This window comes from Oncorhynchus mykiss, chromosome 7 (genome assembly GCF_013265735.2).
Source record: "Oncorhynchus mykiss isolate Arlee chromosome 7, USDA_OmykA_1.1, whole genome shotgun sequence".
Lineage (NCBI taxonomy): Eukaryota > Metazoa > Chordata > Actinopteri > Salmoniformes > Salmonidae > Oncorhynchus > Oncorhynchus mykiss.
Window position 1 is genome coordinate 71,765,650 of NC_048571.1, and position 18,153 is coordinate 71,783,802.

General features: G+C 41.8%; 1 protein-coding gene across 1 annotated transcript in view; it reads right to left on the bottom strand.

Moving 5' to 3' along the window:
- Positions 1-8,696, bottom strand: part of LOC100135991 (calcium channel, voltage-dependent, L type, alpha 1D subunit, a) — a gene marked incomplete at its 5' end in the record, with an annotated part of 126,943 nt that extends 118,247 nt beyond the window's left edge. Inside the window, 3 exon segments of the mRNA NM_001124328.1 lie at positions 2,911-3,016; positions 4,024-4,447; positions 8,464-8,696. Of these exon segments, the coding sequence (NP_001117800.1) occupies positions 2,911-3,016; positions 4,024-4,298 (381 nt within the window).
- Positions 8,697-18,153: the final 9,457 nt, after the last annotated feature.

An 18,153-nucleotide genomic window follows, 5' to 3' on the forward strand; every position in this document is an offset into this window, starting at 1 on the left:
CAGTCGTGAAGAGGGCACGACAAAACCTATTCCCCCTCAGGAGACTGAAAAGATTTGGCATGGGTCCTCAGATCCTCAAAAGGTTCTACAGCTGCACCATTGGCAGTGGTTGCATCACTGCCTGGTATGGAAACTTCTCGGCCTCCGACCGCAAGGCACTACAGAGGGTAGTGCGTATGGCCCAGTACCTCACTGGGGCCAAGCTTCCTGCCATCCAGACCTCTGACCTCTACACCAGAGGAAAGCGCTAAAAATGGTCAATGACTCCAGCCACCCTAGTCATAGACTGTCCTCTTTGCTACCGCATGGCAAGCGGTACTGGAGCGCCAAGTCTAGGTCCAAGAGGCTTCTAAACAGCTTCTACCTCCAAGCCATAAGACTCCTGAACATCTGATCAAATGGCTACCCAGACTATTTGCATTGCCCCCCCCCCCCCCCCCCTTACACCACTGTTACTCTCTTTTGTTATCATCTATGCATAGTCACTTTAATAACTCTACCTACATGTACATATTACTTCAACTAACCGGTGCCCCCGCACATTGACTCTGTACCGGTACCCCCCTGTATATAGTCTCGCTATTGTTATTTTACTGCTGCTCTTTAATTACTTGTATTTCTTACTCTTGCTCATATTCTTTTTATACTGCATTGTTGGTTAGGGGTTCATAAGTAAGCATTTCACCTGTTGTATTTGCCACATGTGACATTTGATTTGATTTAATCATCATTCTACCATATGAACATAAGATAAGGTGTAATGTAGCCTACATACCTACACCGAGTGTACAAAACATTAAGAACACCTTCCTAATATTTAGTTGCAGTTGACACAAACCGGTGTACCTGGCACCTACTACCATACCCCATTCAAAGGTACTATGATCTTTTGTCTTGCCCATTCACCCTCTGACTGTTACACATACACAATCCATGTCTCAATTGTCTCAAGGCTTAAAAATCCTTCTTTAACCTGTCTCCTCCCCTTCATTTACACTGATTAAAGTCAATTTAACAGGTGACATCAATAAGGGATCATAGCTTTCACCTGGAATCTTCATGGGAATAGCAGTGTTCCTAATGTTTTGTACACACAGTGTATATGCTAAATACATTCCATAGAGTCAACTTGAACCATAGTTAACTCCAGGGCCATACATACTTTATATATGGCCCTGGTTTCCTCAGATCAGATCCCCTGTTACATTTCATCTGTCTTTTAATTCATTTTTGTATGGGTGGCCCCAAGCGGGAAATTAACTAACAACCCCGGCGTTGCAAGCGCCATGCTTTACCAACTGAGACATACAAGACAACATTTTTGCCTTATACTCATACTGATATGAGCATCGCAATTCCCTCACTAAGAAGATGCACTTTCGTCCTCCTAACAACCTGTAGTTTAACACCAACCAAGATTACACAATAGTGTAGCACAGACTGTATTGTCCCTGATGACCTACTTTCCTCCGCCTATGCACCACTGTGCAAACAAATACCCTGGGGTCACCCTCCTGGAGGTCACATTGGCAAGCATTACACCACACTTCTCCTCTCAAGTAGTACATCTTGGTATCTTACAGTATAACGTCGTCGCATAACTGCAGTATAAACCCCACACATCTTTTAAAGCAGTAGTTGTGTTGAGTTTTACAAAACTGGACAGCTTCAACTAGCCTTCTATCACTCTCACACCATCCTACTTTCTCTCTCTTTTTGTCTGTCTGTCTGTCTGTCTGTCTGTCTGTCTGTCTGTCTGTCTGTCTGTCTGTCTGTCTGTCTGTCTGCCTGTCTGTCTGTCTGCCTGCCTGCCTGCCTGCTTGCCTGCCTGCCTGCCTGCCTGTCTGTCTGTCTGTCTGTCTGTCTGTCTGTCTCTCTCTCTCTCTGTCTGTCTGTCTGTTTCTCTCTCTCCCCCTCTCTCTCTCTCAGACATAACATTACGTGAACATCCAGCAGTCCGCTCTCTCTGCAGTCAGACATACGATCTCTTCATGAATCATTAAACACTCCAGCTAAATTCTGCTCATGTACAAATCCAAATGTCTGTTGTCTCGCCAGTGGACTTTGCACACACTCTCATACTCTCTCTCAGCTGTAGAAGCACTGCTTTGAACACTACATCACCCATAATTCATCAGCCTACACAGACACACTGTCAGACTAACATGCACAGGGAGCATAGAGAGCGGTGGTGCAGAGATGGGGATTTCTAAAAATAAAAAGCTGAATGAAATTCCAGTGCACTGCAAGAACAATGTGACATGACAAAGTACGAATGAAAAGAGCATGGAGATGATTCTCTCTGTAGCCAAAGCTTGGACTCATAGTCTCTGTGGTTACACAATAACAATCTTCAAAGAGGATATACACACACATTGACACATCCAAAGCAAGATATTACATGTATTATACATAAATAACGTATGACCATTGACCAGCAAAAAAACGCCCATATATTCCTTTTAAACATGTCCTGACAACCGCTAGTCCTACAACCAGACATAGCCATTACATCTGAGCAGGGTACAGCATAACAACCTGAAAACAAACTGAGGGTATCTTATATCCTACAGCACCTCCATAGAGACTTCAATGACACCATAAGTCATCTGCACCATGAATGATGTTACTGTCAGAGTACACAGCAGCAACCCAAGCAGTGATTCACAGTAGCAGCTGAAAACAGCAAAGCACAGAATTCTCTAGGCTCTGGGGTGAAGTGTCCCCTAGGAACAGATCTAGGATCAGCTTCCCCTCCCCCAATCCTAACCTTAACCATTAGTGGTCAGCATCTAGGGGCAACTTCCCCCTATAGAGCACAATAGAAGTTAAAGGTATTGCAATGGGATTCAAAGGTCATGGGGTTAATTAGGGGAGTCAGGAGTAATGTTGACATATGAATGTACTCACCAGGTCATGGTTGGTGGAGTTGGAGTCATCCTGAGGGAAGGGGATATACACAGCTAAGGCCATACAGTTGGCAAATATAGCAATTAATATAAAGATATCAAATGGCCTGGAAGAGAAGGTTAAGGGAAAAACATCAAAGCAGTGGATCACATAAATATATTCACAGTGCCAACATGTGACTAGTTCAAATTATAGTCAACAAACAGATAGTTCTAGTCAAAGATATGGAAATTACAGGAGTAAAAAAAGTCAGAACAACATTCAAAATGCAACTTTGCAATTCAGCACTAAATAACATGAGATAATGTGCCTTGTTATCACAGTGTTCTGATGACTGTGTCTTCTGGAGCAGCAGAGTCCCAGCAGAGGCTGACACACACACAGCTGTGTCTTGTCACTGAGTCACCCTCTGTTATTACAAGCCCCACCAGTATTTTCGGATTTAGGACGTGGTGACTTTCACTGTGCCTTGGGAGGCAGCAAAAAATGACTTTGTTTAAAAAAAAAAATCACCTCCAGTTGACTATTCTCTAGCAAGAACCGCTGAAAAAACACAAAGTGTAGAATGATTCACACCTCAGTGGCTATAGCAGTCAAATTATGTGTTTTTGCATTCCCTGCTGCAGTATGCTACCTACGCTCGAACAAACTGATTCAAAGTAAACGTTGACTTGCTGTTTCACTTTCATATTCTGTGTTGGGTAGTGAGTCACAGGCTGCAGTGAGATTAACATGAAGCAGTGTCTCTCGTCTAGTTGTACTGGAGTCTGAGGGGTAATGGAGACGGGATACAGTCTCTCCACATGGCTAAGTTAAAGCTAGGCAGCTACAGTTAGGCATGGGCTAGGTGCAACTCAGAGTTAGCCAACTGTACTGTTCAGAAGTAAATCAGGAATTGGTGCATGGGTGGAAGTTCTCGTGACGGCCCTGAATCGACCCTAACTGAGCTCATGACGATTCTTCTCATGTACTCACATACACATCACACACAACGCAACACACTCTAAAGAACACGGCCTAGATTACTGACATCCAGACATACACCCCCCCCCCACACACACACACACAAACACACACACACACACACACACTGTGGTCTGTTGTAAAGGATACTTCCACTCCACCAGGCTGATGCAGGCTCTTCGTATGGGGTTGTTAAGTTTGAGGCAGAACAGGGCCCTGGCAGGCCTGGTGTTGGCGTTGCTGCCCTGTTTCTTGCTTTTGGCGTACTGCGCCCGCTTCTTTTGTGCCAACGCGCCCACCGGGACGTTCGGCACCGGGACCGGGGCAGCCGTGGGGGCAGCTACCGGAGCTGCGACCGGTGGGGCGACTGGGGTTGTAGCCGGGGCTGTAGCCAGGGCCACAGGGGCGGGCCCGTTGGCGCTCATAGTGTGGGCGTGGCTCTGTGGGGCGTGTCCAGCAGCATGGATCTGCCAGGGGATTGGGCGGGGCTAGACGTGGTGCACAGAGCTGTCTGACCAATGGGCTGGCAAGTCACCAGGGGGAGGGACTCTGGTGCTGCTGGCATAATTTGCCTCTGAGAAAGATAGAAAGGGACAAAGAGTGGTTACCAATCCATACTTTTACATAAAATTGATGATCATGATCATCACTAGCTAACACCATTAGTAGCAGGTTACTGTGGTGACTTTGTGAATAATGTTAAAAGGTAAACAACATGCACTAACAGTGGAGTTTCTGATTCAGCATCACAGACAGAAACGATTGAATCCTCACAATCTGACATTCGGTACCACAAGACAGTGGACAGCAGCCATCTCAGTTGAAGCTGCAGCAATGTTGATGACCACTGGGAGAATCACTTGAAGATAAATAGGCTACAGGAAGGCCTCCACAGGAATCAGTCTACCCAACAAGGAGCATGAATGGTAAACTATGATGATTGATAGACTGTTTCAGCCATAATTGATTTCAAACGTTTAACTTCACTATTGTTAATAATAGGTCATAAATTGGCAAAATATGAAAATAGCCTTCTCCAGTGATCCCTTGCCATTCAACAGCTACCCCATCCAGAACCACTCCTTCATAACAACCAACAAGCCTCATGCCACTGATCTCAGGGAAGCCATTGACAAACCCAAAACCTAACTCTTATTGAAATTATTGCTACTGTGTTAGATGCGAAATAGGTTAGGCACTAATGATGTATTACATAGCCGTAGGATTTTGTAAGTCTTCCTCATATAATTTATCTTCATCCAATCGCTTGGCAGCTTTAGTCAGTGTCCTCTGTTGGAGGACATGCATGTGTCAATGTCAGTTATGAAATGTTGTCACCTTCACCACCATGCAGGGGGTAATGAGATGAGCTCACTCCTTCAGCCCAGCTACACAGTCGCACAGAGCTATCATAAGAGGTTGTGAGTGTAATAACACAATAAAAATAAATTAATAGTATTATTAACACTGTAATAACACAGTAATGACTAAATAATTATGTCTGACAAGACCAATAATCAAATCTACCTTATTAAAGGGTAGCAAGCATGAGTAGTTTTTACTCACCAACGTAACAACACAGAGTGGTCAAAGACTTAGTAACTTAGTTGTAGTCACGATCTGGTTACCTATTCCTACAAACAATTATTACATATTTATGAACACATTTCTGGATATCTTCTAAACTACCCACAATGCACTATTTCTCCATGTAATATGGAAAATATACTCTGTGCTACCGAGTTCATATGCTAGCTCGTTAGCTAGTTCGAGCTGGCTAACGCTAGCATCCTCATGCTCGTCACGGACTTTGTGGCTGTGTTATCTAGTTGGAACCCGTTAGCACGGCAGGCACTGGTTGGTGCCTTCTTGATGTGGAATTAAAACTAAAGAGAAAATCATACCTGCTTTCTCTAATTGTGTAGTACCTCGTCTGTTCTTCTTTTTGTTTTGCAATTGTTTTTAATATGTTCTCTATGAAGTAGGCTACAGGAGTTGTGCAACTTTTGCCACCTTGGTTTAATGCTAGCGCACTAGCTGACTGACATCTGGAATCTATCTATTTTGGATTTTTATCGCTATATTGGATTTCCCTCACCACATCCCCTTCCCTTTGGTAGCTAACTCAGCCTGCACCCTTTTCAAAGTTTTACCATCGGCTGGGCCCCAGCCATCAATCTGTAAGTGTCTGCTCTCTCTGCTTTTGATCTGCGGTTATATTTTAGTTGTGTTGTGTTAGTTGTGTTCTAGCTGGTCTCCAGTTGTTGGGCTCTGGCTTGCCGACCATAACCGTGGCGGTTGGGTTAGGATGACTAGGCTAATACTTAGTTGGCTAAACAGCTAACATTAGCTGGCTGGCTGGCTGGCTAGCTTGCTGACTAAGATAACGGCATATGGCTAACATTCTTTAAAACATTATTTAATAGATGGTTGACGTTATTTGGCGTTGATAGCAACTGGCTGACTCATGCCATGCTAACATAACATTAGCAGGCTGGTAGGGATAACGTTAGCAGGCTAGTTGGCAAGAAACCTTGCAAGTTCATTTGTAACAATACATACACAAAGTATTTGCTTGTAAGTTGGCTGAAAATGTAACTGAAACCAGTAGTTATGAGTGCAAACGATTTGGTTGAATTTGAAGTTATACATTTGAAGTTATTTCTGTTGGAAATTACATTATAGGGAATAGGCTGGCTTGCCGGGTCCTCCATATTACGCCACACCCCGTTAAAACATTTTCCGACATGACTTCAGCGTTTTATATAATAACTCGAAAAATAGAAAAAGCGTGGTGTAACTTTGCATTGGGACTTTCGATGTGTATACTAATGCAAATCCATATGTTACATGTGGCTACGTTTATTCTACCTACCCTTTAATAATCTTATTACACATGGTAAGAGTTGTTAATCATTCAATTCACAGTGTCAGCAAAATTACAGGGCATAGCTAATGCTGGATATCTGTTGAGTCTCATGATTGGAAAATAAGAAGAGAACCATCTCCCTCTCAAAATAGGTAAAGTGCATCAATTAGATTTTTGGACAATAAAGAGTTGAGTGAAAAAGAGTGGTTTAAAACCAAAACGCACAGGCAAAGCTAATACAACTATAATGCATCTATAAAAATTGACACGTTGCATTATGAGGATACAAAGTTAAAGCAGTCTATCAAAGAATGTAAGTAAGCCAGGCACAAGACTAGGATATGTGTCTGGATGATGGACTGGACCATGTCATCACAACAAAGAGGGGACACAGCCATATTTGTAAACAACCCAAAATGATTTTTAACTGAAAAATGCGGCCATACATATTAAAATATCACCACAGATGACATGCTGCCCGAGCCAAAAACACAGGGATAAGCTGCGTGAATTCAAAGCTGTCACTCTAATGCATCACTTGGTCAAATCAGTTGTGTAAGTCCTTGAACTGCGAGTGCTAGGCCCCGCAGAGAAAACAAGAAGAAGCTGAAAAAGGTCATATTGCCTGAATATTCCCGAGAGCTTATAAAATCTCTTAAATTCCGTGGATAATAAGGATAGAGCGTTACAATCATCTTTGTCATTGAAAATAAACACATTAATGCAGAAAGCACCAAACGTTAGATTACACGATTAGAAAAAAGGGTTCCACAGGGGTTCTGCAGCTATCCCCATAGGATAACCTCTTTTGGGTTCCATGTAGAACCCTCTGTGGAAATGGTTCTACATAGAACCCAAAAGGGTTCTACCTGAAACCAAAAGGGGTTATGCAAAGGTTTATCCTCTGGGGACAGCTGATTAACCCTTTTTGGTTCTAAATAGCAAAAAAAAATCTAAGAGTGTAGTGTTGTCATTCATCCTTACTGTTTTCATTTGCTATCCATATGGAACTGTATCCTATGCAGAAGAATAGGCTTCATCAATATTATTTTTGATAAATGTCCAAGTAACATTGATATAAATCGATTCGTGACACTTGAACAATACCCTTCACCAAACGTGTCCGTATTTCTCCTTGAACACACTGAGGTAGGCGTAGGCCTATTTCGTAAAATCCCTAAATAAAACGGTGTAAAATGACAGCCCGGCTCTAGGCGCTCAGTGTAGAAATGGAGCAATGCATTGCCGTCAGATAGTCCTCGCGATGCTCAGAAGAAACAGCTGGCGTTATTGCTAAGTTACAATGGGTTAAAAAGCTCACTAACGGTCGCTCGGGTCTAGGGACACGGTCTGGGGTATTTTGCCCGGCGTTTGATTCCGCGCAAAGAATTCTGTGAAAGGATACTAACGTAGTCACCGAACTTCGGTCCAAACGACAAGCATGTATCTTGTTCAGTAGGTTATTGATATTGTCATGATAAATGTGAAATAGTCTACGCAAAGCTATTCTGAGATATGCTCAACAAAATAGCAGGAAATATGAAGGGCAAACTTGGCAATAAGGTTTTTAAAAAATAAAATGGACACTGTCAATTAGTTATATTGTTCTGGTATAGAAATAATGAAAACAAACGACATTACAAAAACCCTTTAAAACCCGGTGTAGCTAAGCTAACATGCTAATTTCAGACCCTATTCCATGCCACAACAAAAAAACGTACCTTTTCTGAAGACGTATTATTCGGCAGATACCTCCGTGTTATCCACTCTGTACAAGGAAATTCCAGTGCTTTTGCGGCCGAAAAAACGCAAGTCCAGTCTCAAACGGCGAATTAAAATTCATTAGCTTCAGGGCAGGAGGGACACATGCATTAATTAAGCCCTTCCATGTTGACTGTGGAAAGCAGGAGACAGGAGAGTGTGCGCGCGAGAGAACAGAGCATCCTAGTCCGCTGCGCAGCGCTGCCTGCCAGTTTATCGTCACAGCGTCAGTGAACAGTGAAATGAGCACATCAGATTCAGAGCACTCTTCCTTCTGGCTCTGTGTCCCTCCTGTTCGTGCACAAGCTTCTCTTCATTTACATGCCACGGAAAAAGTCATCATCAAAAGAGACATCATGAGTATATAGCCTAGGTCTAATTATGTCTAGTCTGGCATACTTTTAATAGATTTCCATTTAGAACCTTTAGAACCAAAACTATAATCAATCATCTCAATTTGGGAGGCAAATATTAAGACACCCAAACATTGCCAAACCACTGGCACAGTGACACTAGGAGTCCTCTGATTTCATTGCCTTGATTACCTTAAACTGAAGGTCCATGTTGATCAATCTTTGTATTATCAGTCAAACCCCTCAAATTCATTTTATGAATTAAAAATTATAAATTCCAGTTGACATGGTCCAAGTGGCATGTCATATTGGAGAGAGGCTCAAGCAGCATAGTCCAGCCATACTGTGCATGGCCCGCAAATGTTATCCCCTATTCGCCTCAGACGGATAGCCTAGAATTTAAGTGACCTTTAGTGTATGTTATTCAAACTAAAACTGTCTCAGCAGCCAGTAGAGAAAGTGAAGTTGAAAAGTATTGGAAGTAAAAGTGGACTCAATGGGGACGCACACAGCAGTGGCGAAGCAACCCATGCCATAACCCCTTTTTGGTTTGGACTTGGAATTCACTCAACTCTCCTTGGAAATGTTGGGAAATGCCTATTGTCAGACACAGTAGACAGAACAATTGAGCTGTTGGAACGGAAGCCTATTCTACAACTCATCTTATTTACTAGGGAGGCGATACATGTGACACTAAAGACATTTACAGCCACCAAAATGTAAATCACTTCCACAAGAATTTGAATGAATGCCCACAGGCAGGCCAGAATGGTTGTGTGTGGTAATAACAGCTCCAGTGAGCATCGATTCTATGCAACACAAGGCTCCTAATTTTGTATTACCTTTATTTAACTAGGCAAGTCAGTTAAGAACAAACGAACAAACAACAGATTTTTACCTTGTCAGCTCAGGGATACTAGTCCAACGCTCTAACCACTAGGCTACCCTGCCGCCCTTATCATGTAACACAGGGTCAAGCAGCAGTAGCCTAGCCTGTATTCAGATATAAATCTATTATGCCACATTGTACATGTAAACATCAAGGAAACAGACCTGCTTTCTCTCCATGCATATAAAAAGGACTAATTGGCCAGCTATCTCTATGCCTGCCCTACATCAGCATGACTGTTGAGGTGATGAAAGTAGTTTATCTTTCCATACACACTAAATGGAGTTTCTTGGTAGCCTGTAAGGCATTACTGTAAGAGTTTACTTTAGTGCTATGCCTATAGCACAGCCTGCTGCCTACATGATATCAGTGTTGTTTCACGCCTTTACAGTATAAGGCTTATAACACCTTTATGAATACTATAAGTGTTACAGTGTTACACAAGCATCAAATTCAATAGCTGATTACAAGCAAATCAGATAATCATGCTGTAATGACTATGACAAATGGTCCCTAACTAGCAAGGTGTTGTCTTAACATTGATTGCCATTGCCTCCTATGCCCCCTGAAGAAGGGCTCACACCCGAAACGTTCGTGCAGCAATAAAAATATCCTCATTTAAGTTTATTCACAGGAGTCCTGTCCTATTTCTGTTCTTTGCATTATATACAAGGATACAGCACCCAATCTAAGTTTATGGAGGAGCATGTTATTTATCCTTTCCCTAGCTAGTAGGGTCAGGAGTGTTCCCTAGTCACGTGGTCAGGTAAAACTCAGCTCTATTTATTTACTAAATAATCATGATTTACACACTGTAACAACTCTTTCCAACCATCGTTTTCACATCCCCTTCCAAATTAGGCCATGGTCCAAATCCCCTCGATGGTTAATTGCATAGCGTTGCACTGTAGCCTACATGAACATATTCCTACTCCCACAGCTTGTGTATAATATCGTGACGAGGCAGTAAGGCAATACCGTCCTGCTTGATCTGCTTTCACACTCATGGCTTCTCTCCCATTACAGCTGTTCTGTTCTAGTCCTATCAGGATCATCCACCTTCTGTTCTGGAATATTCCTCTGTAGCACTGGCCTCTTTCCACTTAATGCAGTTTCTAGAATATGCCCTTGTTGGTCAGAATTGACATTGGCTATAGAATACAGCTATACTGCCAATGCTACTGTAGGATGTTCCAACTATTGAACTGTTTCTGGAATATTCTGAAACAGTGTAGGACAGTATAGTGTAGGGCAGTATAGCTGTAACATTTCTCTGAAGTGCAGAGTATTCCTTCATAATACACAATAATAAACGATATACTCTACCCTAATCTATGCACCACACTATTGATTAGGGAATTCTTGAAACACCCCCATGATTACCAGTGATGTTCACAATTTCACACATTTCCCCATACAGTGGTATTCCAATAAGAGGCAGAATTGCCAGCTGTGCCATCTGCTTAAGCCCAATGAGCAGGTGACATGCTTAAAAAGGGGAGTGTCTTACTCTCAGGCAGTATAATTCTAATTGTGAACATGCTAATGAGTCTAACTGAGAAGAACAGGCACACATACATGCACACACACACACACACACACACACACAAACACACACACACACACACACACAAACACACACACACACACACACCAGGATGCAGAAATAAGTCTATGTCTTGATGGATTTGAACAGTACTGTAATTCAGTGTAACAAATCCACTGTGTAAACTAACACATCACCTGTGTAGATGTCAGCAGATCTTTCACTTGGGTTAAACACTTGCTGAGTGATGCACATACACCTCAGGCAGGACCAAACCACTCCATGCCCGTTACACAGGTGGTGTATTCAGTGATGTGAAACGTTCTGAGCATTGCAGATAGAAATATAATGAATAAGGCTGACACAATTCCCTATTCTATCTGGAAAACCATCATATCTGTTCTACACAATACATTTCTATCGGAACAATCTGTAATATCCACCTGAACGGGCCCAGGAGTTTCTCCAAACAGCAGGTTGTCATTTAGACCTATTTATGTCAAGCCTCAAAACTCCAGTGCACCTGCCTGTCACAAACACACAAAGCCCACTTTTATGAAATAGTAATGAGGACATGATACAGGTGACCCATAAGAGACCCCTACACCACCCTGTTCTGGAATTTATACAAAAATAATGTTCTCTCTTTGTCAGACGAGACAGGAAAGAGCTGACTCAAGCGCTCTAATATGTGTTGGGAAGGATATGGTCCAAAACGGTTTGAGCCTTTCTGACATCAGAGACGTATTCACTAGGAACCAAATGTAAGAAAGCTGTAAGTTCAAATCAAATCAAATTGTATTTTTCACATGCGCCGAACACAACAGGTTCATCAATGCACTTTTAAGAAAAAAAGTGTTAAGAAAGTATTTACTCAAATAAACTGAAGTAAACAAATAATACATTTTTTAGAATGTTTTTAAAAAATAAGAAAAATAACTAATAACTAAGGAGCAACAATAAAATAACAATAGCGAGGCTATATACAGGGGTTACCGGTACAGAGTCAATGTGCGAGGGCACAGGTTAGTTGAAGTTATATGTACATGTAGGTAGAGGTAATATATACAGGTAAAGTGACTATACTTGGATAATAAACAGAGAGTGTCATTACGCATGTTATGGAAATCTGAGGGAATAATGTTGCTCTATTGACCCCTTTAACATCTGTAATTATATTACAATGAAAAAGACACTCAACAAGCACCAATTTTCCTGGAAACAAAACACCAAAACAAAAGAAATACCACAATGTGTCTTTTAACAACAGTTGTACACAATACAGTGTATATTAACACAATAGATTAAAGTAGAATCCAATGACCTCTTTGGTTTAATCTATAATCTAAACAGATGTAACCAATTCATTTGTCCTTACTAGAACTGTGGTCAGTCAGGTCCATACACTATCAACATATAACAGTCTATTGGAGCTAGATAGCTATTAGAAACCTTGTCTAACTGTTCACAATTCAAAACAGAAGAAAAGCTTCAGCTTTACCTGTAGGTTAGAGGGGAGTGAGGAAGACAATGGAGCCTCTCCTCTTACTCTTCCTCCTGGCGGCGAGTGGTAGGGGTGGGTGAGTGCACCGAGATGAGAGGTACTATCCAGGCTCCCGGTAAGGTTCCTGGTAGTAATGGCAGAGGGAGAATGACAGGCCACAGGGGAAGGGAATAGGTTTACTACCCCTATCACCTTACCCTTTTCAGTTCAGGATAATGGTTTCTCCCAGAATGGACCTGAATTATTCATCTGGGGAGAGGGAGGGAGGGGTACACTGCCTGTCCATCAAGCGATTGTGTCAGTCAATCATTACCTCTTAGCTGAGTAAGTGTTCCTTGATGACAGAGGTTGATGTCACTATGGAAAGAGAAAGGAAAGGCTAGTGTTTCCCAAACTCATTCCTCGGGATCCCAATGAGGTGCACGTTTTGTTTTTTTGCCCTAGCACTACACAGCTCATTAAAAGAATAAAGCTTGATGATACGTTGATTATTTGATTTGTCTGTGTAGTGGTAGGGCAAAAACTAAAACGTGCACCCCACTGGAGTCCCAAGGAACGAGTTTGGGAAACACTGGATTAACCCCAAAACCACAAGCAGTGAGAGAGAGCAAGAAAGAAAACATCATGGCAGAGAGTTGTTCCTGACCATGTGACCTAACCAAGAAAACCTGTGGGTCCAAGTTGAAGCCTTGAATTTGTCCTGCTCAGGTCTTGTATTATCTGATATGGTGTAGGCCTACATATGCAATATGATCTTATGTGATACAGATATTTTAGTTGAAAATACTAGCGTATCTGGTAACATCACCAATCCTGAGACCTGAAGCTTAACTGGGACTGATGCTCCGGAACTAAGTTATCGTTGTGGTCTAGTAATATGTTTGGCTGGCTTTAGATTGCAGAGTGCTGGTAGGAGCATGAGAATGAATCCTGGGTTCTCAATGCTACACAAATATATGATACACACAGCAATGATTTGATACACAGGAACATTGGGCCATCGGTAAGCCCCTGAAATCTTTCCACGCTCCCTCTCTTTACTTTCCACCGCTCCCTTTCGCTATTCTTTCTTCTCTCCCCTCACCTCCTCTAGTTGGTGACCTGCTTTCTCTCTTTACCTGCCAACATGATGTTTCCTGGAGAGATCACTCCAAGGAAGAGTGGATCGTGGAAATGGCAGTTGTACTTTAGTTTGTTCCTCAACCTGAAATGACTAGAACTCCCTGGTGTGTGTGATTGTGTGTGTATGCATGTGCGTGTGCGAAATACCTAGACACTATCTACAATGCCCTGCTCCCAACACCCAAACGCTCTCCTCCAATCCCCATGAGATGGGTGCAGTTTATGTTTACTCCAGGAATTGAAGTAAACACACAGATAGAGGGTGCAGCTGAGCCCCAGGGGTTAGGGCTGCCATTTGGCTGGGGCTGGGTGCATCTTGACCATCACCCTCGCTCCCTCCACTCCTCTACCTCCTCAAATGCCCACTCTCCTCTCTTCAAACTGCTGGATGCCTCACTATTCAATCACAAGTACTGCAACTGGGCCTCTGGGATAGATTGAAATCAAATTCCCAAAGAGAATTAGCTAATTCAAATTCAAATTAAGTTTAGTTTTGATCCACACCCAAAACATTGCTTTGATTAGTACATGTTTGCAGTCAGATGCAGTCATTGAATTACTAAAAATGTAGCTCAGTTGGTTTTGACACCAAACATCTGTTTGTTGCTTCGCTAGTTTTACTCTATTAATCATGTGTTTCATATATTAATGTTACCACTACAAAGCAGGGCTTGGAACTGGTTCAAGGAACAGAACCGAAAACCGGAAAATAGGAACAGAATCCGAACCGGGAACGAAAGTGATCTATATTGTTTTCCAGAACATAACCATTATTTTAAAAGCTTGGGAACAGGTTAATAACCTTCTTTTACGTTCCGGGAATTTGTTTCCAATCTCACAAAAAATTAAACAAAGCCCTCACTCAGTCACTCAGAAACATATTCCAGTGTCTGCCTGCAAGCTGAAAATCTTTGCCGGTGTGTATGCATGTGTAGGCTACCTGCCCCTCCCCTCCTAAGCATAGGTTACTGTAGCCTACAGTTACTGTAGCCTACAGCCTTACAAGCGTGATTCTGAAATTAGGGAGAGTGATTTTTAATTACAGAAGAATGGATTCACTTTTTCCATGCTAGTTAAGGATACTATAGTTATCACGTTTTACATTGAATCTATCAACTACAAAAAGGCAAGAAGTGTTTTATTTTAATTCTGGTCTTGCTCATTACACACAAGCTTGTTAGCTAGTTAGCAAGCTCTTGTCCAACGTTAAGCCAACTCGCGGAAGTTCAAAGACATTCAAAGTTCCTTCATAGAAGCCGCTCCTCCGTAGGTATAATTCTATGGGCCTAGTTCAGATAATGCATGTCATAATGAGATACCCAGCATTTCAAGCCAAACCTCCTCCTCCACCCTCTCTGGCTCTCTCCCTACCCCAAAACTTCACTCGCATCACATATGCCCTACACTTGTCTGTCCAATGCATGTAAACAAAGATAGCTTGCCCACTCCATAGCAAGCTGCTCTATCTGCCCTTATTGGTGAAGTAGTTTAATGTCAAGCTATATTTACATTTTCTTTCGGGTTCGAACCAGTTCAGAACTTTATTTTGCTGGTCTGAACGGTGGAACTGAATGAAACAAATAATGGTTCTGGAAAATCATTTTGGTTCCAACTTCTGCTACAAAGTACACGTGTTGATAGTCAAATCAGTCTTTCTATTTTAAGTAATGGTTAGAACTTACTCTTGGCATTCATTCCTCGTAGGCTAATTGAAAAGGTGAAATGATTGCTACTTCTACCGGTGCTCAGACGTTGCATGCATCAACCAATGGTGGCGTACTGCATCATCGACTGTGCAGTCGGACACCAGATTGCTATACCATATTATGTGGTTAGCTGATATGTGAAATACCTATCCAGGCGTTGAACAGGGCCATGGCTAGAAGGGATCTAGCTTTTGTGAAATTAAGGTCAGATTTGACATTTCTTAGCAGCTTAGGAGAATTTACGCAGCAGGTGATGAGAATTAACGTAGCAGGTTAAGGGTAGGAAAAGGGTTAGGGTTAGCTAAAATGCTAAGCCAATTTAACTTTTGATGTTAATTTGACAAAAGCTGGATGCCTTCTAGCTATGACCTCTGAGCAGAGGAACAGACTCTTCTGTGTGTTTAGGCAACGCAATGCTGCTAAATCGCAAGCGGGTGAGTAGGCCTGATGTGTACCCCTGTTTACAGCGGTGGAAAAAGTACCAAATCGTCATACTTGAGTAAAAGTAAAGATACCATAACAGAAAATGACTCCAGTAAAAGTTTAAAGTCACCCAGTAAAATTCTACTTGAGTAAAAGTATTTGATTTTAAATATACTTAAATATCAAAAGTAAAAGTATACATAATTTAAAATTCCTTATATTAAGCAAACCAGACAGCACCATTTTCTTGTTTTTTAAATGTATGGATAGCCAGGGGCACACTCCAACACTCAGACATAATTAACAAACAAAGCATGTGTGCTATGAGTCTGCCAGATCAGAGGGAATAGGGTTGACCAGGGACGTTCTCTTGATTAGTGTGTGAATTGGATAATTCAAAATGTAAAGAGTACATTTGGGTGTCAGGGAAAATGTATGGAGTAGAAAGTACATTCTATTATTTAGGAATGTAGTGAAGTAAAAGTCAAAGTCAAAATGATAAATAGTAAAGTAAAGTACAGATACCCCAAAAAATGACTTAAGTCGTACTTAAAACTATTATTGGAGTGCGTTTTTATGGTCATTGGCTGTGTTACCTTAATGTGTTTATGTGTAGGCTAGTACTGCAACAAGCTCTCGCAGTCTCAAGTCAGAATTAGAGGTTCAGCCATGTTTTTCAAACTTCAAATTTCGAAGTTGTTCCAAACTTCAAATTTTATAGCGTTTCAGGTTAAGTTTAGGCATTAACTCCAAATGGTTAAGGTAAGGGTTAAGGTTTGGGATAAAACAAAAATATCTATAACAACTATTGCTGGATTCAAACATGCAACCTTCTGAGCCAGACGCTTAAACTCATCTGCCATCCCCATCCACAATGTCCTAGCAAAGCCAAAGCCTACTTGAAGTTAACAACACTCACTGCTGTCCCTAGTGTCCGGTTTCCACATCATCTCCTGACGTCCTCAAACATCAAATACTGACTTGTATCACAGATGGCCTGTCTGAGTACATCCATTTATTTTCAGCCATTGATATTTGAGTGCAAAGTAGAGGCCTTGTGTAATCTCTGTCATTCCTGTTGTGGCCAGAAAGGTTGTAATCATTAGTCCAAACAGTTGCGAGAGTTTCTATTGGACAAATTCAGGTAGGTCCCTGCCCGTTTCATTTCGTTTGCTTCCGTTTGCTTCCGTTTGCTTCCATTTGCTTCCATTTGGTTCTGCTTGGTTCCTAGTTTTGATTTAGACTTAAAGGGATAGTTCAACCAAATTACAAACTGACATATTGGTTTACTTCCCTGTAAGCATTCTATGGACAAGGTAAGACATCAATCAATGCTTTGGTTTTGTTTACCATGTCATTGTCTCTAAATGCTAACTTTTGCTAACAATGCAAGTCAATATCCCCTATATTAGCATTTTTTGCATTTTATGTCCATATCATCTTTAAAGTAACTTCATTCAGCTACACAATCAATTTTACACACTTTAGGATTGGTTCAGCAAGACTCTTCACAGGCCCTAGGTGTGTACCAGGACAAGTGAACTAAAGACGAACTGGACAATTATATAAAATATATAACCCAGTCACGACATGCAGAAAGACTGAAAGAAGGCAACTCGGCACCAGACAGCCAGACAGCCGGACAGACAGGAGGAGAGTCCTCCTCACCATAGAAATAGAATCCATAGAATAGCCTCCCCATTCAGGCCAATGTATTATATTTCTATGGTTCTAATTTAGGTCTTCAGCTCCCAGAGATCCCATGACAAGGTTACGTTTGGCCAACCTCTAATGGGATCATACTGAGCCTGTGGCGGTTGTATTACTGTAGCAGCAAAAACAGCACAAAGAATCTGTGTTTATTTTATTTACATAAGTGATCCACAGTAAACAGCTGTTAATTTTTGCTGGCTCTCTGCCAGTGCACTTTGCTCTTCTGTGAAAACCTCTCTCTCGCCAAACACTCTGTCTCCCTCCCTCTATCTCTCTCCCTCTCTCTTTCTCTATCGCTCTCTCTCTCCTTCTTTCTCGCATTAAATCTTTTTTGTTCATCTAACTGCAGTAATCTCTTGCTAACGTATTAAAGCAGCGCTCACTAAACTACTCT